We start from the raw sequence: 21,836 nt of genomic DNA, 5'->3' as shown, positions 1-21,836 counted from the left end.
CCTTTAGGGGAAGAAACTGCCATCCTTATCATGTCTGTCCTGCATGTGACTCCAGACCCACAGCAATGTGGTTGACTCTTAACTGCTATCTGGTCAATTAGGGTCAAGCAATAAACGCTGCCTAGTCAGCGATGCCCTCATCCCGTGAATGAATTAAAAAACAAATCCATGCTATTTCTTTTTTGAGTTCAGTTCAACCCCTGAAAGGCCAAGGTATTAAAATCAGAGGATGGAAGTCTACAAATGATTATTCATGGTTTCACTGCTGTGACAAAGTGACTACTTTAACTACATGTAAATTATAAGTTTGAGTTACGTTGGTTGGTTGAGAAACAGGTTTACGTGCAGGCACTTTCATTACAGAAAAACCAAAGGATGTGGAAAGTTAGAAATCTGAATCTACTGAAAAATAACAAACACGTGGACTGAAATCTTGTTGGATTTGTCAAGAAAACTCTTGCGTATTTGCCGTTTATACAATGTGGTATCGACTGGATGAAACTGGCAATCAGCTTTGATTTGACTTTCATATTTAGTTTTATAGCTGGAATCAGTTGAGACAGAAAAAGAGAGACAACGTGCTTGGTGCTCCCCTATGCTGAAGTTTAACCTGTACAAAAGGATGCTGAAAAATAATTTGAATGCAAAAGAGGTAGAAGCCTTGGATACATTGAGAGTATCTTCGAGCACTGTAAAATTGTAATTAGTCTGCATATGGAGCATTGTATTCAGTTCTGTTTTTCATGCTTTTGAAAGGGTACAGAAGAGATTTATTGGAATGGTTTCAGTGACGAGAAATTAGTCTGCTGTATGTTTGATAAACTAGAGAAGCAGACTGTTCTTGGAGCAAGTAAGATAACAAGGATTTGAAATAACTGTTTAAAATCATGAAGGATTTAGATTAAGTAAATAAACAATAACCAGACTGTTGAATGATAGCCAGAAAGCACATATTTTAGATATTTGCCAAAAGAGTCAGGCAGCATTATTGTGATGAAGGTTCTTGATTAATTAATTGTTTGGAAACTTGGATTCCAAAATGGACCGACTCCCACAGCTATCTAGAGTACACCTCCTGTCAACCAACTTCCTGAAAAAAAGGCCCCTATTCCCAATTCCTTCACCTCCGCTGCATCTGCTCTTGAGATGAGGCTTTCCACTCCCGGTCATCCCAGATGTCGTTGTTTTTCAAGGACCGCAACTTCCCCTCCACAGTGGTTGAAACGCCCTCGATCGTGTGTCTCTCTCATGTCCCGCAACACATCCCTCACATCCCCTCCCCACAATAACAACGAAAACAGAATCCTCCTCGTCTTCATGTAACACCCCGCCAACTTTAAGATCCAACGCATCATCCTCCGACACTTTTGTCATCTGCAATCTGACCCCACTACCAAAGACAGTTTCCCTCCCCACCCTTATCTGCTTTCCGGATCGATTACGCTCTCTGTGACTCACTTGTCCGCTCTACACTCCCCACCAGCCCTACCACCGTGGCACTTTTCCCTGCAACCGCAGGAAGTGCTTCCCCTCCTCCTCCCTCCTCCCCCATCCCAGGCCCCAAGAAGACTTAGCACATCAAGCAGATTTTCACCTTCACATCTGGTAAACCAAGCAGAGGCTTGGGGACCTATTTGCAGAACACCTATGTTTGGTTTGCAACAAACAACTGCACCTCCCATTTGTGAATCATTTCAACTCCCCCTCCCACTCCTTGGCTGACATGTCTATCCTAGGCCTGCAGTGTCACAGCGATGCCACCCGAAGGTTGCTGGAACAGCATCTCCTATTTTGCTTGGGAACCCTGCAGTCCAATGGTATCAATGTGGACTTCACAAGCTTCAAAATCTCCCCGTCCTCCCACCTATTTACTACTCCCACCTCAAGCCCCACACCCGTCTCCTACCTACTAGCCTCATCCTGCCTCCTTGACCTGTCGGTCCTCCCTGGACCGACCGATCCTCTCCCTAACTCCCCACCTACACTCACCTTTTACTGGCTTCAACCCCACCTCCTTGACCTGTCTCCTCTCCCTCTAAGCTCTCCTTTATCTATCTTCTAGTTGCCTCCCCCTTTCTCCCTATTTATTCCAGAATCCCCTCCTCTGTTTCTGAAGAAGTGTCTAGACCTGAAACGTCAGCTTTCTTGCTCCTCTGCTGCTTGGCCTGCTGTGTTCATCCAGCTGTACACCTTGTTTTCTCAGATTCTCCAGCATTGGCAGTTCCTGCTATCTCTGATTTGTCTAGCTAGGTTTATTTTAGGATCTGGCTTGTGCAATGTTACTATAAGTTGCGATCACAGATTTGGCAATTTTTTTATGCAACGGGTCAGGAATTATAATGTACTGCCTTGTAAGGTGGTGAATAAAGAGTCAGTAGCCACTTACATTATTTCAGGGATGACTTGAGGGGCTGCTTGTCCTTCTCCTGTGCTGTGTGATCTCCTAGTAAATCTTAAGATAAACATAAGAACTAGGAACAGGAATATGCCATTCGGCCCTTCGAGCCTACTCCGCCATTCAATAAGATCGTGGCTGATCTTTTCGTGGACTCAGACCCACTTACCCGTGTTCTCACCCTATCCCTTTAATTCCTTTATTGTTTTAAAAAAAACTACCTTTAGCTTCAAAAATGTTTACTGAAGTAGCATCAATTACTTCACTGGGCAAGGAATTCCATTGATTAACAACCCTCTGAGTGAAAAAAGTTCCTTCTCAATTCAGTCCTAAATCTGCTCCCTGTAATCTTGATGCTATGCCCTCTTGTCCTAGCTTCATCTGCCAGTGGGAACATCCTCTCTACTTCTATCTTAGTTATTCCCATCATAATTTTATATGTTTCCATAAGATTCCCCCCTGCCCCCCCACCAAATCATGCAGAAGAGAGAATAGACATGTTCTTGGAGATATTTTGACTGTATTGAAATTTGTAGGAATCATGGAAGAGAATAGGGAGGGAGAAGATACTGTGGTTGTTGGCACAGTTTGTGATTTTTGGCTCTGGTAGTTTTGCTTGTAAGTTAGATTGAGAGGATTTGAATAGTTGTTATTCGGCGATGGTGGCTAGTTCGAGGATCTTTCATAGGAATGTTAAGATGGGACAATATTTGGGCATGGGCATGGGCATGGGGTTGAGGTGAGGTGATGGTTTGGAACTACCAGTGCTCTTGGAAGAGGGATGACAAAGTTGAAAACTTTGCACCACCTTCTGATTAAAGAAGTTCCTTCTCATCTGAATTATAAATGGCCTGTCCATTATTCTGAGATCACGTCCCATGATTCTGGACCAAGGCTTCAGCGGTGTGTGAGTTATAGGGGGGAATGGGTCTGGGTGTGATGCTTCAAGGGACGGTGTGGACTTGTTGGGCCAAAGGGCCTGTTTCCGCACTGTAGGGAATCTAGTCTAATCTAAACTTTTCTGACCCTAGGTGAGGTCAGCAGCCAAAACTTTGGGCTGTCAAATTCCAGTGGAACAATGTTTGCCACTGAGCTCCAATAATGTTCTCACACATGTGAAGCTTTTAAAATCCATTTTTTAAAATACTGAACATTGCCTAAGTGTTCAATGTTCTTAGCTGGAATCCTCTTTTGAAAATGTAGTGAGAAACAAGCGCTTTGTTTTTATTTAACTTTAAAACCCTGTCTATGGCTGAAAAACAAAACAGGTTTCTCTCCAACCAGGCCCCCCTCTACATCCTTCTTTGCTACCATCCATTTCCCTTCACCGTCAAGGCATCTGTTCCTAACACCCTCTTGCACCCCTCGCTCACTTGCTGTCTCTCTCCCCCTCCTCTCCTGCCCCCTCTCTTTCCTCCCCTCTCCCCACAGACATCAACCCCCTTCTGATAACCATACAGATGTTTTTCCAGTGGAGTGCAAACACAAACAGATGACATTTGCTCCCTGTCCTTTTCCAAGCAAACCGCCTCTGCCAGGGGAATGAATCAGCCTATATACTAATGGTTTTGGATGAAATCACCTCTCATTTTTGGAACACCTACGGTCTGCCTGAACTTCCAGGTGCTTGCTACTTTAACATACCATCATGTTCCGTGGCTGACATTCTGTTTCAGGCCTGTTGCCGTGCTTCAATGGGGCTAGGTGCAAGCTGGAAATATTGTCTCATTTTCTACTTGCAGCCTTCAGGACTCCATACCAAGTCCAATAATTTCAGGCCCAAACATTACCTTCTATGTCCTTTTCTCACCTCAGCATCCCACACCCTGTTGTGACAAAGACTGCCAATTTCATCACCTTGTGGTCCCCATTATTGTGCTTTCTTCCTGCCCTGTCTTACCATTATCCATCCCTTTGCTTTTCTCTCCCCCTCTATTTATCAATTTCTCCTGTTCTCCCTCACTCTATCTTCAGCATAAATACCACCTGTTCGTAGCTGCTATTAGATCTGAAAAACAGTCGCTGGATCTAAATGTTAACTCAGCTTTCTCTCCACAGTTTCAGTTTCTGTTTTGAATTTATAGCATCTGCGGTTCTTTCTTCATTAGTGAATTTTCTTTTGTAACTTAATAATCTGAAATCTGAGCCATGTTGCTTCGTAGTTCAGGCACTGTTCATGATTGACTAAATAGCTGAGTTTTCTAAAGCACCCTGAGGATGTAGAGCCATCAGGACTAAATTTCTTATTTCAGGTAATCTTGACGACACATTTGCTAATAATAGCGCCATCTGGCTTTTATTAGCACATGGTTTTACATCTGCTCCCTGACGGACGCTTCAAATTTGCCTCTGCCAGTTTATGTAAATCTAAAGGGCTGTGGTGAATAATAAGATTTTCATGTGTGGGATATAGCCCAAAAGGAAAGTTGTAGTTCATTTCTGAGATAAACTAGTCATACATAACTTAGTTTGTAGATTTTGGTGTGATCATGTGTGTCGGACACTACGATCCTTTCTCCTCTCACATGCTGCTCTCCAAATCCAACAATGATGATAGAAAAAGGTTAACGAATAAATATGCAAGTGCAGTTATTCTTCCATGAAGGTATCTCTTCCTGGTCATTCCTAATGCAGCAGTTTACATGGGCTATGCACTTCAGTATTATGCTCAAACACTTCTTCTCATTTCTCAGCTAATGTTGATTATCAGATGATTTTTTTCCCTTTTAAATGGCGAAAATAGATTGATATATCCACCACCAATTATTTCTCACCTTGAAAGAAACTTGCATTGTTCATGACCTGGAATGAATATTGGAGTTTCTAACGTCTTCTAAAACAGATTGAAATATTTTTCTGCACTTAAACATCAACATCAAACTCTTACTTGCACTCAATGGAAAAAAAAAACTTGTGTTACAACAAGTTCATAAAGTCACAACTATTTGAAAGATTGAATTTTCCAGACATTAAAAATGTGCTTTTTGTCTTTGTAATAGCCAACAGCCGGCCACTGGCATTGCATACTCTCATCCGACCACAGCTGGCAGCTACACAGTCCACCAGGCCCCGGTAGCTGCACATGCTGTGACAGCAGCCTATGCTCCTGCAGCTGCTGCTACAGCAGCCAGACCTGTTCCTGCTGCTGCTGCTGCCGCTGCCGCTGCAGCTGCTGCCGCCACAGCAGCGTATGGAGGGTATCAAACGACACATACTGCAGCAGATTACGGATACACACAGCGACAGCAAGAAGCCCCTCCACCACCACCTCCAGTCACATCACAAAATTATCAGGTATGACTTAACATTTAAGTAGTTAATTGTTTATTGTTTGGAACAGAACTTGTTTGAAGTAGAGATTTTTTTTCTACTGTTACCTCCACACCTCTAAGAAAATATGCACAGTTGAAGGAGCGGGGATGAACAATATTCATTAATAGTTTTGTAGCAATTTTGAAATGAGTAAATAGCTTGTGGGTTTTTTGTATGTCCAAACTGTTGATGTATTGATCGTGAGTCTACCAATTTACATTCCAAAGGTTCTACTGCAAAGACACACAAACATTACCATCAAAGAGTAATTTAATAGTTTGAAAATTTTGAGAAGGTAAATAATTTCACATTGGTTGAAGAAGTGTTGCACAGGGATCTTAAATTTATCTGAAGAACAAAGGATAAATATAAAATAATTTGTACATTAGCGTGTTAGAGTTGTATATAGTTGAGCCTCAGAACAAGACTAAATATTTTAGAGTACTGGTTAAACACTTTAAAAAGACAACTGTGCAAAGTAATGAGGAAAGAGTAGATGACTTCAGATGTAGAACTGGCACCAGTAGTTAGATTAGGCCAAGTTAGCTCATGTGATAATTCTTGATCCTGATGTTCCCATTATTTAGTGTTTTTTTAAAAAAAAACTGTCAAATGTAATGTTGTTTACTCTGAGTTATAATTATTTAATGCTCCAAATTAAAAACCAGGATCTCTTATCCATTACATTTTCATTTGAACAGCTGGCTTCAATGCACAGTGCAGTTAACTTGTAATTTGTTTTAATTAAACGTATTTAATTAACATCACTTTGTATATGTTTAAGTTTGGATCTTGTCGAACAAATAAGTTGATCCCCTATATTTGAATTTTGTAATGATGCAATCAAAATTGACCAATAAAAAGAACCTGCAACTGCAGAAGTGTACCTACATGAAAGTAATAACTGCAAATTTAATGAAGCATATACCTTTCATTTCATATTTCCTCCATTATCCAAATAATGACTTAGTCTATCCAGCAATTTCAATTGATCATTTATTTTCAATTTAGGATACCTATACATATGTGCGTTCCACAGCACCAGCTATCGCCTATGACAGCAAACAATACTACCAACAACCTGCTGCTGCAGCTCAGCCACAACCCACTGCTGCAGAGGCATATTATCAAGCTGGTGAGTCTAATACTGTTGAGGAATTCGTAATTGAAATAAATTATGGTGTGGTCTGTAATAAAGAATACTTGGAGAGTGTACAAGATGGCTGTCTGGATCAATCCAGAGGAGCCAACTAGATGACAAGCACCCTAGTTTGGGTCATGTGTAAGAGAAATAATTCACAATGTAGCTGTGTGAGGCTCTTTTGGGAAAAGTGACAGTCATGTAATAGAATTCTTCATTAAGGTGAACAGTGACCTATTGATTCTGAGACTAAAGCCTCGGATCTAAGTAGAGAATGGCATGAGGAGTAAACCGGCTATCATAAATTGGGAAGAGTTATTTAAAGGGATGCTGATAAATGGACAGAACGGCAAGCATTCAAAGTGCAAGGAGGAATGGCAACAATTGATCATTCCTGTCTGGCACAAAAGCTAAAGGGGAAAGGTGTCCCGGCCATGGCTAACAAATGAAGTTGGGGATACAGTGAGCTCCAAGGAAGGACCATACAAATTGACCAAAAACAGTAGCAGGCATGAGAGTTGAGAGCAGTTTAGATTTCAATGAAAGAGGACAAAGGAATTGATTTAAGAAAGCAGGATAACAGATTATGAGAGTAAACTTATGGGGAAATATACAAACTGATTGTTAAAACATGTGAGGAGAAAAAGATTAGTGAAGACAAATGTAGGTCCCTTTTTTATAATCGAGAAAGCACATGGTAAACCAATTAGATGCATATTTTTGGTTTTGCCCTCAAAGGAATATTCACATTACATCCCAAAAAATATTGGTGAGCGTACAGTTTCGTGAGAGAGGAATGGAAGAAAGTCAGAATGTACAGGGAAATAATAGAACAGTACAGCACGGTACAGGCTCTTTGGCCCATGATGTTGTGCCGGCCTATTATCCTACTCGGATCAATCATTTTACTATCCTGTATGTGCCTATCCAAGAGTTGCTTAAAAGTCTCAAGCATCTGACCTCACTACCACTGCCGGCAGTACGTTGGTTGTGCCTACCCCACACTATGTAAAGAACCTGCCTCTGAAATCTCCCCATACCTTCCACTCACTTTTAAAATTATGCCCCTTCGTAATAGTCATTTCCATCCTGGGAAAATCTCTGTGACTATCCACTCTATCTATGCATCTCATCTTGTACATTTAATTGAGGAAACTGACTGGATTGAAGGCCAATAAATCTCCGGGGTCTGATAGCCTGTATCCTGGAGTATTTGAGGAAGTGGATCTGGAAATAGTGGATGTTTGGTGGTCACCTTCCAAGCTTCTGTGAACTCTAGAACAATTCCTGTGGATTGTAGGATAACTTATTCCCTATTTTTGTGTTCTCTTTTCTACGTTTCATTGAATTGGGCTGATATTACCTAGAATGCAGTTACATTACTTTCTCCTTATTATTTTATGAACCATGTCATGTTTAGGCAATTTGGGCTTTTCTGATGTTTTCACCCAGGAGAGCAGGCTTCCAAACTTATCCCAATTGCTGGCCTATAATAAGTTAGTTGGATGTGAGTGGCAGCGGATTGGCATCCTTTTGTTTATTTCTGATACCACAATAACAAATTACATGTATGCATCTAAGTCTGGGGTGATGAGCGTCCCTGATTTTTCATGGCTTCGCTATCCAGTTGCTGTGCCTTCAACAACCTCTGTCTTGCTACCTCTCTCCTATTTACTCAATGGGCCGAATGGCCTAATTTCTTCTCCTTTGTCTTATGGTCTTATTTTTTTAAGGTGCCCGTTAAATTCTACCTTTGTAACCAAGTTTTTGACCATCTGCCCTAATATCACCATATGATTTATGTGTCCTTGTTTGCTTTATAACACTCCTATTGAAGTGACTTCAAAGTTTTTATTGCATTAGAATAAATAATATAACTAATAAATAACTAAATTATTGTTTGTATTGATCAGGGTACTGTAGTTGAAGTGGCATTTGGATATGTATAGCATTTAAAATACTTAAAAGCTTTGTAGCAACACTGACAAGTCTTCTGATAGCATTCTTTTAAATCCTTTCTTGAAATTTCAGTAATTAATGTTTCTGTTACAGCTGCAAAAGCAGGATATAGTCAAGCTGCAACACAATACACACAAGCTCAACAGACTCGACAAGTGACAGCGATAAAACCAGCTACACCAAACCCAACTACTACCTTTACTGTTTACCCAGTGTCCACAACAGTGCAACCAGCTGCTGCTGCTGCAGCAGCAGCTACTGTAGTTCCATCATATACTCAGAGTGGTACATATAGCTCAACTGCTGTGACTTATACTGGTAAGAAGTGAAGTATTCCAATTTTTACATTTTGGATTTTTTATACTGTACAAATATTCATGAAAGATTTTTACTCAGTTTTTCCCCATTATGATTAAATGTTATTCCATTTGCCTTCCTAGTCAATTGTCATACCAACTTGTTATGATTCATGTTAATTTTATTTTCAGTGCATGGGATGTGGATATTGTAGACCCGGCCAGCATTCTACATCCTTAGTTGCCCTTGAGAAGGTGGTGGTGAACCAGTTGCTTGATTTACTGTGGTACACCTGGTGTTGTTAAGAAGGGCATTCCAGAGTTTTGACTCTGAGACGGTGAAGGAACAGTGATTATAGTTCCAATTTAAATCTGAGAGACAATTTTGCTTATTATTAAGCAACAGCATCCAGAATATGGGCCCAAGGCCGGTATATGGAGTTAGGCCACAGATTAGCTATGATCTTATTGAATGACGGAGCATGCTTGAGCAGCTGAATGGCCTACTCGTGTCCTTTGCCCATTCAGGTTGGGTCAGAATGATGTATGACTTGGCATGAAATTCATAGTGATTTTTTTCCCCACATGTCTGCCGTTCTTGACCGTCTACCTGATAAAGGTCTTCGGGTTAGAAAGTGTGTTGAGGAATCCTTGGTGAAATGTTGCAGTGCATCTTGTAGATACTGAAGCAACCTGTGCTAAATGCAATAAAATCTGGGTAGCATCCAAGCTGGGGCTAATAGGTGGCCAGTAATGTTCACACAGTACAGGTTCCAGGATTGTTATCAGGAAGAGAGAATCTGATCATCTACTCATGATAGTCACTGGAATTAACGTTCCAGAATTGTCTTCTGCTGTCAACATCCTGGGGTTACACTTGATCAGAAATCAACCAGGTGAGCTATATAAATACTGTGGCAACAAGGCAGGCAGAGGCTTGGAATTTGACAGCAAGTATCTCAACACCTGAATCTGCACAGAACATCTACCACCTGCAAGGCTCAAGTCAGGAGTGTGATGAAATCCTTTATCGGGCGAGAAGCTCAAAAACCTTGACACTGTCCAGGGCAAACGCAGGACATTGGTCTGGCAGCAGCTGTGGAGAGAGGAAAAAGAGTTAACGGTTTGAGTCTGAGATGACTGTTCTTCAGATGCTTCAAAAATGTCATCTGTAAAGACAGCTAGTGATGGGCAATGAATACTGTCATAACCAGCAATCATTACACCTTATGAGCAAATCACCTAGCACAATACTACCAGGAGTGGATGTTTAAAGTGATTGATATGGTGCAAATCAAATCGACTGTTTTTGTCCTGGATGGTGCAGAGCTTTGACTGATGTAGGAGCTGCAATCGCTGAAGCTACTGGAGAGTATTCTGACACACACCTGGCTTATGTCTTTTAGATGGTGGAAAGGCTTTGAGGATTCAGAAGGTGAGTTACTTGCCACAGAACTTGGCCTCGTAACTTGCTCTTCTAGAGTCAGCATGATATGGCAGGTGCAGTTCAGGAATTTGACAAGAGGGATTTGATGATAGTAATATGATCGAATGTCAAGAAAAAATATTTGAATTCTTTGTTTTTGGAGGTGGTTATTGCACGGACCAAATACAGGTTGCCGCAACAGCCTGGCCTGAATGTAGAGCTGGAGGTGCACAGCAGGTCAGGCAACATCAGAGGAGTAGGAAAGTTTGATGTTTTGGGTTGGGACCCTCCTTCAGAAAGGTCATTTCTGAGGAAAGGCCCTGACTCAAAATGTCAACTTTGCTACTACTACGATGCTGCCTGACCTGCTGTGTTCCTCCAGCTCCACACTGTTGCCTCTGACTCCAGCATCTGCAGTTCTTGCTATCTCAGCCTGACCTAAATATTGTCCAAATCTTGGTGCATGTATCACTGTACGTCCCCAAATCTGGCCTGATGGAGATAAGATCGTTCATAAAGCAGCTTGAGATGATTATGTCTAGGATAATACCTTAAGTATTCACTGAGTGAATTCCTGGGGTGGTGGTGACTTATCTCCAACAACCATAACCATTTCTTTTTGTATTAGGCCCAGTTGAGTTTTCTCCAAATTATCTGACTGACTCTACCTCATTTAACACTATGATAGTACCACACAACATCATGGAAGACCTCCATGGAATATGAGAATTTTGTTTCCATAAGACCTATTTATGAATACTCATTCCAGGACTGTAATGAATAGAAACATTTGAAAGCCTCTTGAGTAACTGTTGTTAAGTTCCTTTTGACTTTCTGCCACAATGCTGCCACCTTTTGAGGGCCACTCCTTATGGTGGGACACAGTGATGTCTGTTGCATATACGTAATCTTAGTCATCTTGTTCTCAATGTCAGGTTGTTGGTTGACTAATAACCTTAATCGGGTTCCACAACCCTCTGTGGTAGCAAACTCCAACAGTTCACAACCCTCTGATTTAGGTGTAGTGAATGGGCAAGAACATAGCAGATAAATATAATTTGGAAAAATGTGAGGTTATAGACTTTATAGACTATAGGGGCGTGCAGAACATTTCTTTAAATGTTGAGATGTTGGAAAGTGGGGATGTACAAAAGGGGCCTTGGTGTCCTGGTCAATGAATGTCCTTCCCAAGTTATATTTCATCTGCTATGTTCTTGCCCATTCGCTGCACCTTTCTAAATCCTCCTCAAGCCATACTACATCCTTCTTCCAATCTTTTCCCACTTAGCTTTGTATCGTGTGCAAGTTTGGAAATTTTGATTTAATACCACCTCCAAATCATTGCTAAATAGTATGAACATTTGGGAGTGAAGTACTGATACTAGCAGTATCCTAGTTATAACCAGCCAACATGAAAATGATCTGAAAATATTTCTAGCCACCTTCCATGGGGCTTTATCAAAAGTCTTACAAAAATGTAAGTAAGCATTGTTCATTGGCTCTTTTTTTAAATCAAACTTGTTAGTAACGTCTTCACAAAAACCCCTCAACGTTGTCAAATGTGATTTCCCATTTGGAAATCCAGGTTGACTGTGTCCAATCAGATCATTATTATCCAAATGCCTCTTTATCACACCCATTTATAATAGATTCTAACAGTTTTGCTACTACTGGTGTAAGGCTCACTGGTTTGCAGTTCCATGTTTTCCCTGTAAACCTTTTTTCCTGCCTTTGAGAAACTTGTTATGAAAGCTTTTCTTGTAATTTCTCATACAGAGAAAAATGTTTGCAGACTTGAACACAAATTGAGGTGCAACTTTCACTTTGAAAATTAAAAATACTGACCAAACCTTCTCAGCAATCAGTTGCTTTCCCTTGTGACTTGCTGCCATTGATAGGTCTCTCACTCTGCAAGTTATTTCCTTTCCCACTCCCTTTTGCTGTGGAGACTTTTTATTTATTTCAGTAAATGTTAATTGAAGCACCAAATTATCCCTTTTTCCAAGTTTCCAAATGTTCACTTTCTCTTACTTGGTCCAAGTCTCTGTTACTCTTACTGTGGAACTTTGAACGAACTATTGTGTAGAGAATTCTGATTTTTGTTTTTACCTTGCCTTGCTGCTACGATAATCATCTAATTCAGTCAAAGAATTTCAGTTACTTGACTAACTGCCACTATTGGTCTGTTGAAATGTACTATTTTAAACTTGTCTAAAGGCTCTTTGTTTGATTTGAATGATTGAAATGAACTTGCGAGAGAGTTACCTGTTAAATTCTCACTTTGATCCAAATTCCCAGATACTCATGCTATTTTGTTTCTCTTCCTCGCTCTGACCATGCAGCTTACTTGTTTTTGCAATGTTATTTTCTAGGAGCTACGTATGCTGGATATGAAGCTGCAGTGTATTCTGCTGCATCTTCTTATTACCAGCAGCAGCAGCAGCAGCAGCAGCAACAAAAACAAGCAGCAGCTTGGGCTGGGACCACCTTCACTAAGAAAGTGCCATTTCAAAATAAACAGAAGCCAAAGCAGCCACCTAAGCAACCTCAGATCCATTACTGTGATGTTTGCAAGATCAGTTGTGCTGGACCACAGGTAGGAATGTGTTATGTTTGGATTTATTTTGTTACATTGCAGTTTACCACCAGCAAAATTGGAAAGTAATGTTCCCATGTATTTGCTGCTGTTATCCTTCTAGATGGAAGTGGTCAAGGGCTGGAAGGTGTTATGAGGAGCTTTGGTGAATTTCTGCAGTGCATCTTCTAGATCTTGTGCTGAGCGTTGGTGGTGGAGGGAGTGGATGCTTGTGGCTGTTGTGGTCAGCAACCCAGTTGCTTTGTCTTGGATGGTGTCAAGCTTCTTGAGTGTTGTCAAGGCTGCACTCATCCAGGCAAGCGGGGAGTGTTCCATCGCACTCTTCGCTTGCGCCTTTGTAGGTGGTGGACAGGCAGGAGGTGTTATTCACAACAGTATTCCTAGCCTTTGACCTGCTCTTGCAGCTACTGTGTTTATGTGGCGAGTCCAATTGCATTTCTGGTCAATGATAACCCCTATGATGGCAATAGGGGTTTCAGTGATGGTAGCACCATTGAATTTCAAGGGGTGTTGGTTAGATTGACCCTTTTGGTGATGGTGGTAGCCTAGCATTTGTGTGGCATAAATGTTACTTGCCACTTGTCAGCCCAAGCCTGGACATTGTCCAGATTTTGCTGCATTTGGACGCGGACTGCTTTCATACCTCAGGTGTTGCGAATGGTGGTGAGCATTGTGCAATCGTTAGCAAACATCCCCACTTCTGACCTGATGGAGGGAAGGTCATTGAAACAGCTAAAGGTGGTTGGGCCTCTGATGCTACTTTGGGGAACTACTGTGGAGATGTCCTGGAGCTGAGATGATTGGCTTCCAACAACCACGACATTCTTCCTCTCAGTCAGTTTGACTCCAACCACCAGAAAGTTTTCCCCCAAAGTACCACTTGATCCTAGTTTTTCTAGGGCTCCTTGATGCTACACTCAGTCGAATGCAGTCTTGATGTCAAGGGATGTCATTCTCATCCCAACTCTAGAATTCAGCTCTTTTGTCCATGTTTGAACCAAGGCTGTAATGAGTCAAGAGCTGAGTGGCCCTGGTGGAACCTGAACTGGGCGTCACTGCAGGTTATTGCTGAGTAGGTGTTGCTTGATAGCACTGTTGATGACCCCTTCCATCACTTCACTGATGATCAAGAGTAATCTGAAGGGGTGGTAATTGGCTGGATTGGATTTGTCCATTTTCTTTGTATATAGGACATAGTTGGGCAGTTTTCCACATTCAGATTGTTGCCAGTGTTATAACTGAATTGGAACAACTTGGCTAGGGGAGTGGCAAGTTCTGGAACACAAGTCTTCAGTACTATTACCAGATTGTTGTCAGGCACCAAAGCCTTTTTCAGTATTCAGTGCCTCCAACTGTTTCTTGATATCACGGGGAGTGAATCGAATTGGCTGAAGAATGGTACCTATAATACTGGGGACCAGTGTAGGAGGCTGAGATACATCATCCACTCAGCACTTCTGACTGAAGATTGCTGCAAAAGCATCAATCTTGACTTTTGCACTGGTGTGCTGGGTTCTTCCATCATTGAAGATGGGGTATTTGTGGAGCCCTCTCCTCAGTGAGTTTAATTGTCCATCACCATTCATGACTGGACGTGGCAGGACAGCACAGCTTAGATCTGATCCACTGGTTGTTGGATCGCGTAGTGCTGTCTGTCATTATTGCTTATGTTGTTCATTATGCAAGTAGTCCTGTTTGGTTGCCTCACCAGGCTGATAGCTCATCAATATGTCTGCTGCTCCTGCCATCCCTCCTGCAGTCTCTGCTGAACCAATGATCCCCTGGCTTGATGGTAATGGTTGAGTGGGGGATGTGTTGGGCCGTGGGGTTCCAAAATTGTGCTGCTCCTGTTGATGGCCCACAGCGCCTCATGGATATCCAGTCTTGAATTGTGAGACCTGTTTTGATGTATGTCCCATTTAGCATGGCGATAGTGTCATGCAACCTGATGGAGGTTATTGTCACTGTGAAGGCAGGCCTTCATCTCCATCTCCAAAAGGACTGTGCAGTGGTCGCTTTTACAATACTGTCATGGACAGATGTATCTGCAGCTGTCGTATTGGTAAGGATGAGGTCAAGTATGCTTTTCCCTCTATTGGCTCTGTCACCACCTGCTGCAGGCCCAGTCTAGCAGCTGTATCCTTTCGCACCCAACCAGCTCAGTCTGTAGTACTGCTGCTGTGCCACTGCTGGTGGTGGACGTTGAAATTGCCCACCCAGAGCACAGTTTGTGTCCTTACAGTTCTCTGTGCTTTCTATACGTGTTGCTCAGCATGGAGGAGTACTGATCAGCTGATGGTGTGTGGTACATGATAATTAACAGGAGACTTCCTTGCTTAACCTGAAGGCATGAGACGTCGTGGGGTCCGCAATCAATGTTGAGGGCTCTCAGAGCAACTCCCTCCTGACTGTGTATACCATTGTGCTGCCATCTCTGCTGGGTCTGGTGAGACAGTCATATCTAGGCATGGCGATGGTAGTGTCTGCGACACTATTTGTAAGGCATGATTCTGTGAATATGTCTGTCTATGCCAGGCTGTTGCTTGACTGGTCTGTGAGACAGCTGTCCTAATTTTGGCTCTGGCTCCTAGATGTTCATGAGGAGGACTTTGCAGGGTCAACGTGGTTGTTTCAGCTGTTGTCTTTTCCGGTGCCCAGGTTGATGCCTGGTGATCTGCCCAGTTTCATTTCTTTCAGACTTTTTGTAGCAACTGGTACAACTTAATAGCTTGCTAGCCAGTTTCACAGGGCAATTGAGAGTCAGCTGTATTGCTGTGGATCTGGAGACACATGTAGGGCAGACCAGATGAGGATAGCAGATTTTCTTCCTTGAAGGACATTAGTGAAGTGGGTAGGTGTTTCTGACAATTGATAATGGTTTCCTGGTCGTCGGTAGATTTTGAATTCTGTTTTTTACTAAACTCAAATTCCAACATAAGTCTTGGCAGGATTTGAACCTAGGTCCCCAGAACAGTACCTGGGTTTCTGGATCAATAGTCAGCAATAATACCACTAGGCCATTGCCTTTCCAACCTTTTATAATCTTTAAGGTTTGAACAAAACTGAAATCATTTTTCTCTTTAAAAATGCAAGCTTCTGGGGTGTTGGATTGGTTGACACTTCAAGACTGAGGATAGTAAATATTTGTCAGATACTGGTGTTCAAGAGATCTTGAAGCACGTTAAAATAAATGGAGTCAAGTTACAGATTAGCTGTGATCTGATTGTGACCAGGTTTGAATGCATGTAAAGAGTTGAATTTAAGAAAGTAAAACATTTTACCGGACAATATCAAAATGTTAATGGAGGAGCGGAAGATCTGACCATTTTAAAATAAAACTTATCCCAAAATCAAGATTTGAAAAAGGTCATGGTAAGATGCACTTAAAGTTGGATTGAAATTGTTTTGCTATCAAGAATGATTTTCTAAATTAGAAACACGCCTGATTTCTGCTAGTTCCCTCTGGTCTTTTTTAACAGTGCGCTATCCATCATAGTTTTGACTTGTGGAAGTATATATATTTTATGCAGCATCATGTGTTTTGGCCATGTCACCACTATTTATCGTTCGTCCTTTTAACTAACTGGCCACTTCATTAGGGCAAAATTATTCTAGTATTGCTGAATGTTGTTAAGCATCCTTGATTCTCTGATCCTTTATTATCTTGTTTCTTGTCATTGTTTTGGTTGCCCTGCCAATGGAGGGTACAGCATAGGTTCACCAGCATAATGTTGAGGACACACACTGCAGTCAGGGAAGAGGTTTGAGGTATTGGAACTACTTCCAGTAGATGGGAGAAGGTTTAACAAGTTACTTGAAGATTGAAAGGTTAATCTGCGATTCTATATTTGAGTATCTGATAAATCTTCAATAACAAATCTACTTTGACACATCTTCAATCTGTCAAACGAGGGTCGAGTAAAAATTTTATTATCCTTTACATTCATGATAGGGGTGTGATTGAGGCATAAACGTTTTATATTTTATATTTTAAGGTAAAATTAAACGTATACTTGAATATACAGTACACAGCAGAGATCTAGGGGAAGGTTATGGGGTAGTGCCATAAACTTAGCATCAGTGACTTACATAGCACAGCTTCTAGCAGTTTTTAAAACAAATTTCTGAATGTGTTAATAGTTCTCAGAGGTCTTTTTTCCCCGGTGTAGACAGTAGTCTTGATGCTGAGTTGGCAGTGTGTACCATATTTATTTTGTTTAGTACTAAATGGAAGAGAGGACTAGTGGTTGAACAATCAAGAGGGAAACAAAATTGTTTCTGCTTCACTAGACTTACAGGGAACATTTGGAAGGACAGAAACACAAGAAGAAGGAAGCTGCTCTGAAAACTACTAACCAAAACAGTAATACTGGAACAGCTCGTGGCATTCAGAACCAACTGCGTTGTGAGCTTTGTGATGTTTCTTGCACTGGAGCTGATGCTTATGCAGCTCATATTCGTGGAGCAAAGCATCAGAAGGTAAATATGTCATTACAATTTCAACGTCCTTTTATTTAAATATGTCCAATTCTGAAAACTGTTAATATTTTCAGTATAACTCTAATTGAGCCTGAATTGTGAAGTGTCTGAATACTGTAACTGCTTGTCTGACAAGGAGTATGGGATGAGAAAAAGCTGCCACCAACAAAATTATTGGGGTAAATAGAGCCATATCTTCTGTCCCCGTCATAAACTCTGTTTTTTACCCCTAAATCCCATTCCTTTGAGGCAAGTCTATTCATACTTGTACTCCAATTGAAATGAGATTCTCATTACACGTTGGTGCTCAAGGAGAAGGGCATTTATTTTATTAATCATTCATTGGATGTGGGTGTTGCTGGCAGGCCAATATTTTTATTACCCATCCCTAAATGCACATTGAAAAGGCACTGGTGAGCTGCCTCCTTTGAACACTGCAGCCCACATGTTGTAGGTTGACCCACAATGACCTGAGGGAGGGAATTCCAGCATTTTGACCTCGTAACAGTGAAGGAAGAGCATTATGTTTTCAGGTCAGATGATTATCTTAGAGGGGAATTGCACGTGGTAATGTTGCAACATATCTGGTGCCCTTGTCCTAGGTGGAAGTTGTTGTGGATTTGAAAGGTTCTGTCTGAGGGTCTTGGATAAATTTATCCAATGCATCTTGTAGGTAGTACATACTGCTGCTCCTGCGCATTGGTGGTGGAGGGAGTGGATGTTTGTGGATGTGGTCCGAGTCAAGCTGGCTGCCTTGTCCTAGTTAGTGTTGGGGCTGCACTCATCCGGAGAAGTGGGGAGTATTCCATCAAATTCCCACCTTTTAATCTTGCTGACTCAACTGTATTTCAACTTATCTGAAACTTTGCTATCTCGATGTTTGACAATACCCGGCTGTCCTTCCAACATCTGTAAACCTTGAAGTCATCTGAAACTTTGTTTTTTGTGTCTAATTAGTTTAAAATTTCATTTGGCTTTCACTCCTGTGCCGGTTGGCTTACACTGGCTCTTTTTTTTAAGAAAGAGTTTTAGAACATAGAACATAGAACATAGAACAGTACAGCACAGAACAGGCCCTTCAGCCCACAATGTTGTGCCGACCATTGATCCTCATGGATGCACCCTCAAATTTCTGTGACCATATGCATGTCCAGCAGTCTCTTAAATGACCCCAATGACCTTGCTTCCACAACTGCTGCTGGCAACGCATTCCATGCTCTCACAACTCTCTGCGTAAAGAACCTGCCTCTGACATCCCCTCTATACTTTCCACCAACCAGCTTAAAACTATGACCCCTCGTGCTAGCCATTTCTGCCCTGGGAAATAGTCTCTGGCTATCGACTCTATCTATGCCTCTCATTATCTTGTATACCTCAATTAGGTCCCCTGTCCTCCTCCTTTTCTCCAATGAAAAGAGACCGAGCTCAGTCAACCTCTCTTCATAAGATAAGCCATCCAGTCCAGGCAGCATCCTGGTAAACCTCCTCTGAACCCTCTCCAAAGCATCCACATCTTTCCTATAATAGGGCGCCCAGAACTGGACGCAGTATTCCAAGTGCGGTCTAACCAAAGTTTTATAGAGCTGCAACAAGATCTCACGACTCTTAAACTCAATCCCCCTGTTAATGAAAGCCAAAACACCATATGCTTTCTTAACAACCCTGTCCACTTGGGTGGCCATTTTAAGGGATCTATGTATCTGCACACCAAGATCCCTCTGTTCCTCCACGCTGCCAAGAATCCTATCCTTAATCCTGTACTCGGCTTTCAAATTCGACCTTCCAAAATGCATCACCTCGCATTTATCCAGGTTGAACTCCATCTGCCACCTCTCAGCCCATCTCTGCATCCTGTCAATGTCCCGCTGCAGCCTACAACAGCCCTCTACACTGTCAACGACACCTCCGACCTTTGTGTCGTCTGCAAACTTGCTGACCCATCCTTCAATTCCCTCGTCCAAGTCATTAATAAAAATTACAAACAGTAGAGGCCCAAGGACAGAGCCCTGTGGAACCCCACTCACCACTGACTTCCAGGCAGAATATTTTCCTTCTACTACCACACGCTGTCTTCTGTTGGCCAGCCAATTCTGTATCCAAGCAGCTAAGTTCCCCTGTATCCCATTCCTCCTGACCTTCTGAATGAGCCTTCCATGGGGAACCTTATCAAATGCCTTACTGAAGTCCATATACACCACATCCACAGCTCGACCCTCATCAACCTTACTAGTCACATCCTCAAAAAACTCTAAGGTTTGTAAGGCATGTCCTACCCCTCACAAAGCCGTGTTGACTGTTTTGCCGTTTTGCCCAGTTATTACGTGCCACTGACGACCCCCCCCCCCCCCCCCCCGGGTGTCGATGCTTCTCCAATTCTGTTAGTCATGTGTATTGCCTAAGTGTAATCATTCCACATGCTGACATTTGTGTCTTCATGTGCTCTTGTCTTCATTCCTGGAATTCCATCTTAAGTTGGTTTATTTTTTCTCCCTTTTTTTCCACCTTTAATTTGCCCCATAATACTACAATTGGCATATGTTCCCCACTCTGCTAATCCCTTATGTAGATCAGGACCAAATGTTGATGCTGCTGTGAACTGCCTTTTAGCAGGGAGGTGTAAATTGTTTTACTTCTTTCAAGGCACATGTGTTTGGAGCTATGAATTGGACCCAATGGGTTGTGAAAACTGGATAACAGAATTTTTAAAAAACTTTTCTGACAGTAACCTAACTTGTATAAGCCTCACTGGTCAGCAAGCATTGTGACTGACCATGTGATAGATTGAAGTGCAATCAGAAGTTGCAGTATTGTTAATATCTGTTGAGGTTGGGATATTTTGGTCTGGGCTGAGTTAGTAAGATTTTAAGAAAACTTTGTTAATGTACCAACAATACTTGATAATCGGTGCAACCTTCTTAACAGAATAAACAAATATTTGCATCTAGGATATTAGATCTAATGGTTTCCATTTATTATCATTACACTGAGCCATTTTGTACAGTTATAGTATGCTGTTTGATTCTTTTGCACTTTGTCATCAAACCTGTAAAGTCTTTTGAATCTTTTAATTACTAAATTCTGAAAAAACTGATAATTGGAAGGGCTAAGAGGTTGACAAATATAATGCATTTAAGTAGTAAATATAGCAATGAACAAAGTTCATGGAATCTCAGAATTTTTAGAGCAGGGGGCCATTCGGCTGTCACATCTGTACTGGCTCTAAATGAGAAGTTCACTGAGCTTCATTTCTGTGTCTTTTGTTCATAGCATTCTTCCTTTTCAGTCTAGTTTCCTTTTGAACAAAGAATTTGGTTGGGAGACAAGTGAAAGCAAAAACTAGGTTGCGTTGTAGTGATTAGACAATAAGATACACAAGAGCCATTCAGCCATTGAGTCTGCATCATCATTCAGTCATGTCTGATATGTTTTTCAAACCTGTTCTCCAGCCTCTGTTCATAACTTTTGATCTCGCTTATCAAGAGTTTATTTGTCTCTGTCTTAAGTGCACTCAGTCACTTGGCCACCGTTGCCTTCTGTGGCAGTGAGTTCCACAGATTCACTGTCGCCTGACTGAAAAAGAATCTTCAGTTCTCGAGGGTTGTCCCTTCATTCTGAGGCTGTGCTCTCGGGTTGCAGCCTTTGTGACTAGTAGAAACATTTTCTCCATGTCGACTGTATCTGAGCCCCTCAATATTCTGTAAGTTCGATGAGAATCCCCTCCCTCGTCTTTGTAAACCCCCATCAAGTAGAGACTTGGAGTCCTCCCCTGTCCCTCACATGATGAGCCTTTCATGCCTGGGATTATTCTTGTAAATCTAGTCTGGACCCAACAAGGCCAGCACATCTTTGGATAAGGGGCCCAAACTGCTCATCGTATTCCAAATGTGGCCTGATCAGAGCCTTATACAGTTTTAGCAGTACACCCCTGCTCTTGTAGTCTCGCCCTCTTGAAATGAGTGTTAACATTGATTGATTTAGATTAGATTAGATTCCCTACAGTGTGGAAACAGGCCCTTCGGCCCAACAAGTCCACACCGCCTCTTGAAGCATCCCACCCAGACCCATCCCCCTATAACCCATGTATCCCTGAACACTACGGGCAATTTAGCATGGCCGATCCACCTAGCCTGCATTTCTTTGGACTGTGGGAGGAAACCGGAGCACCCAGAGAACGTGCAAACTCCGCACAGACAGTTGCCAGAGGCTGGAAATAAACCTGGATCCCTGGTGCT

At 41.9% G+C, this 21,836-nt stretch overlaps 1 protein-coding gene across 6 annotated transcripts in view; it reads left to right on the top strand.

Annotated features, from left to right (window-relative positions):
* Positions 1-21,836, top strand: part of zfr (zinc finger RNA binding protein) — a 93,365-nt gene that overhangs the window by 14,182 nt on the left and 57,347 nt on the right. For all 6 annotated transcript variants that reach the window (XM_059649085.1, XM_059649083.1, XM_048528043.2 and 3 more), the window contains 5 exons: positions 5,395-5,689; positions 6,719-6,842; positions 8,901-9,125; positions 12,902-13,125; positions 17,416-17,604. In XM_059649085.1, coding sequence (XP_059505068.1) covers positions 5,395-5,689; positions 6,719-6,842; positions 8,901-9,125; positions 12,902-13,125; positions 17,416-17,604 — 1,057 coding nt within the window. The remainder of the gene's footprint in view (positions 1-5,394; positions 5,690-6,718; positions 6,843-8,900; positions 9,126-12,901; positions 13,126-17,415; positions 17,605-21,836) is intronic.

This window comes from Stegostoma tigrinum, chromosome 1, assembly GCF_030684315.1.
Source record: "Stegostoma tigrinum isolate sSteTig4 chromosome 1, sSteTig4.hap1, whole genome shotgun sequence".
Lineage (NCBI taxonomy): Eukaryota > Metazoa > Chordata > Chondrichthyes > Orectolobiformes > Stegostomatidae > Stegostoma > Stegostoma tigrinum.
The sequence above is the reverse complement of the archived record's forward strand: the minus strand, read 5'-3'. Positions and strand labels throughout refer to the sequence as shown.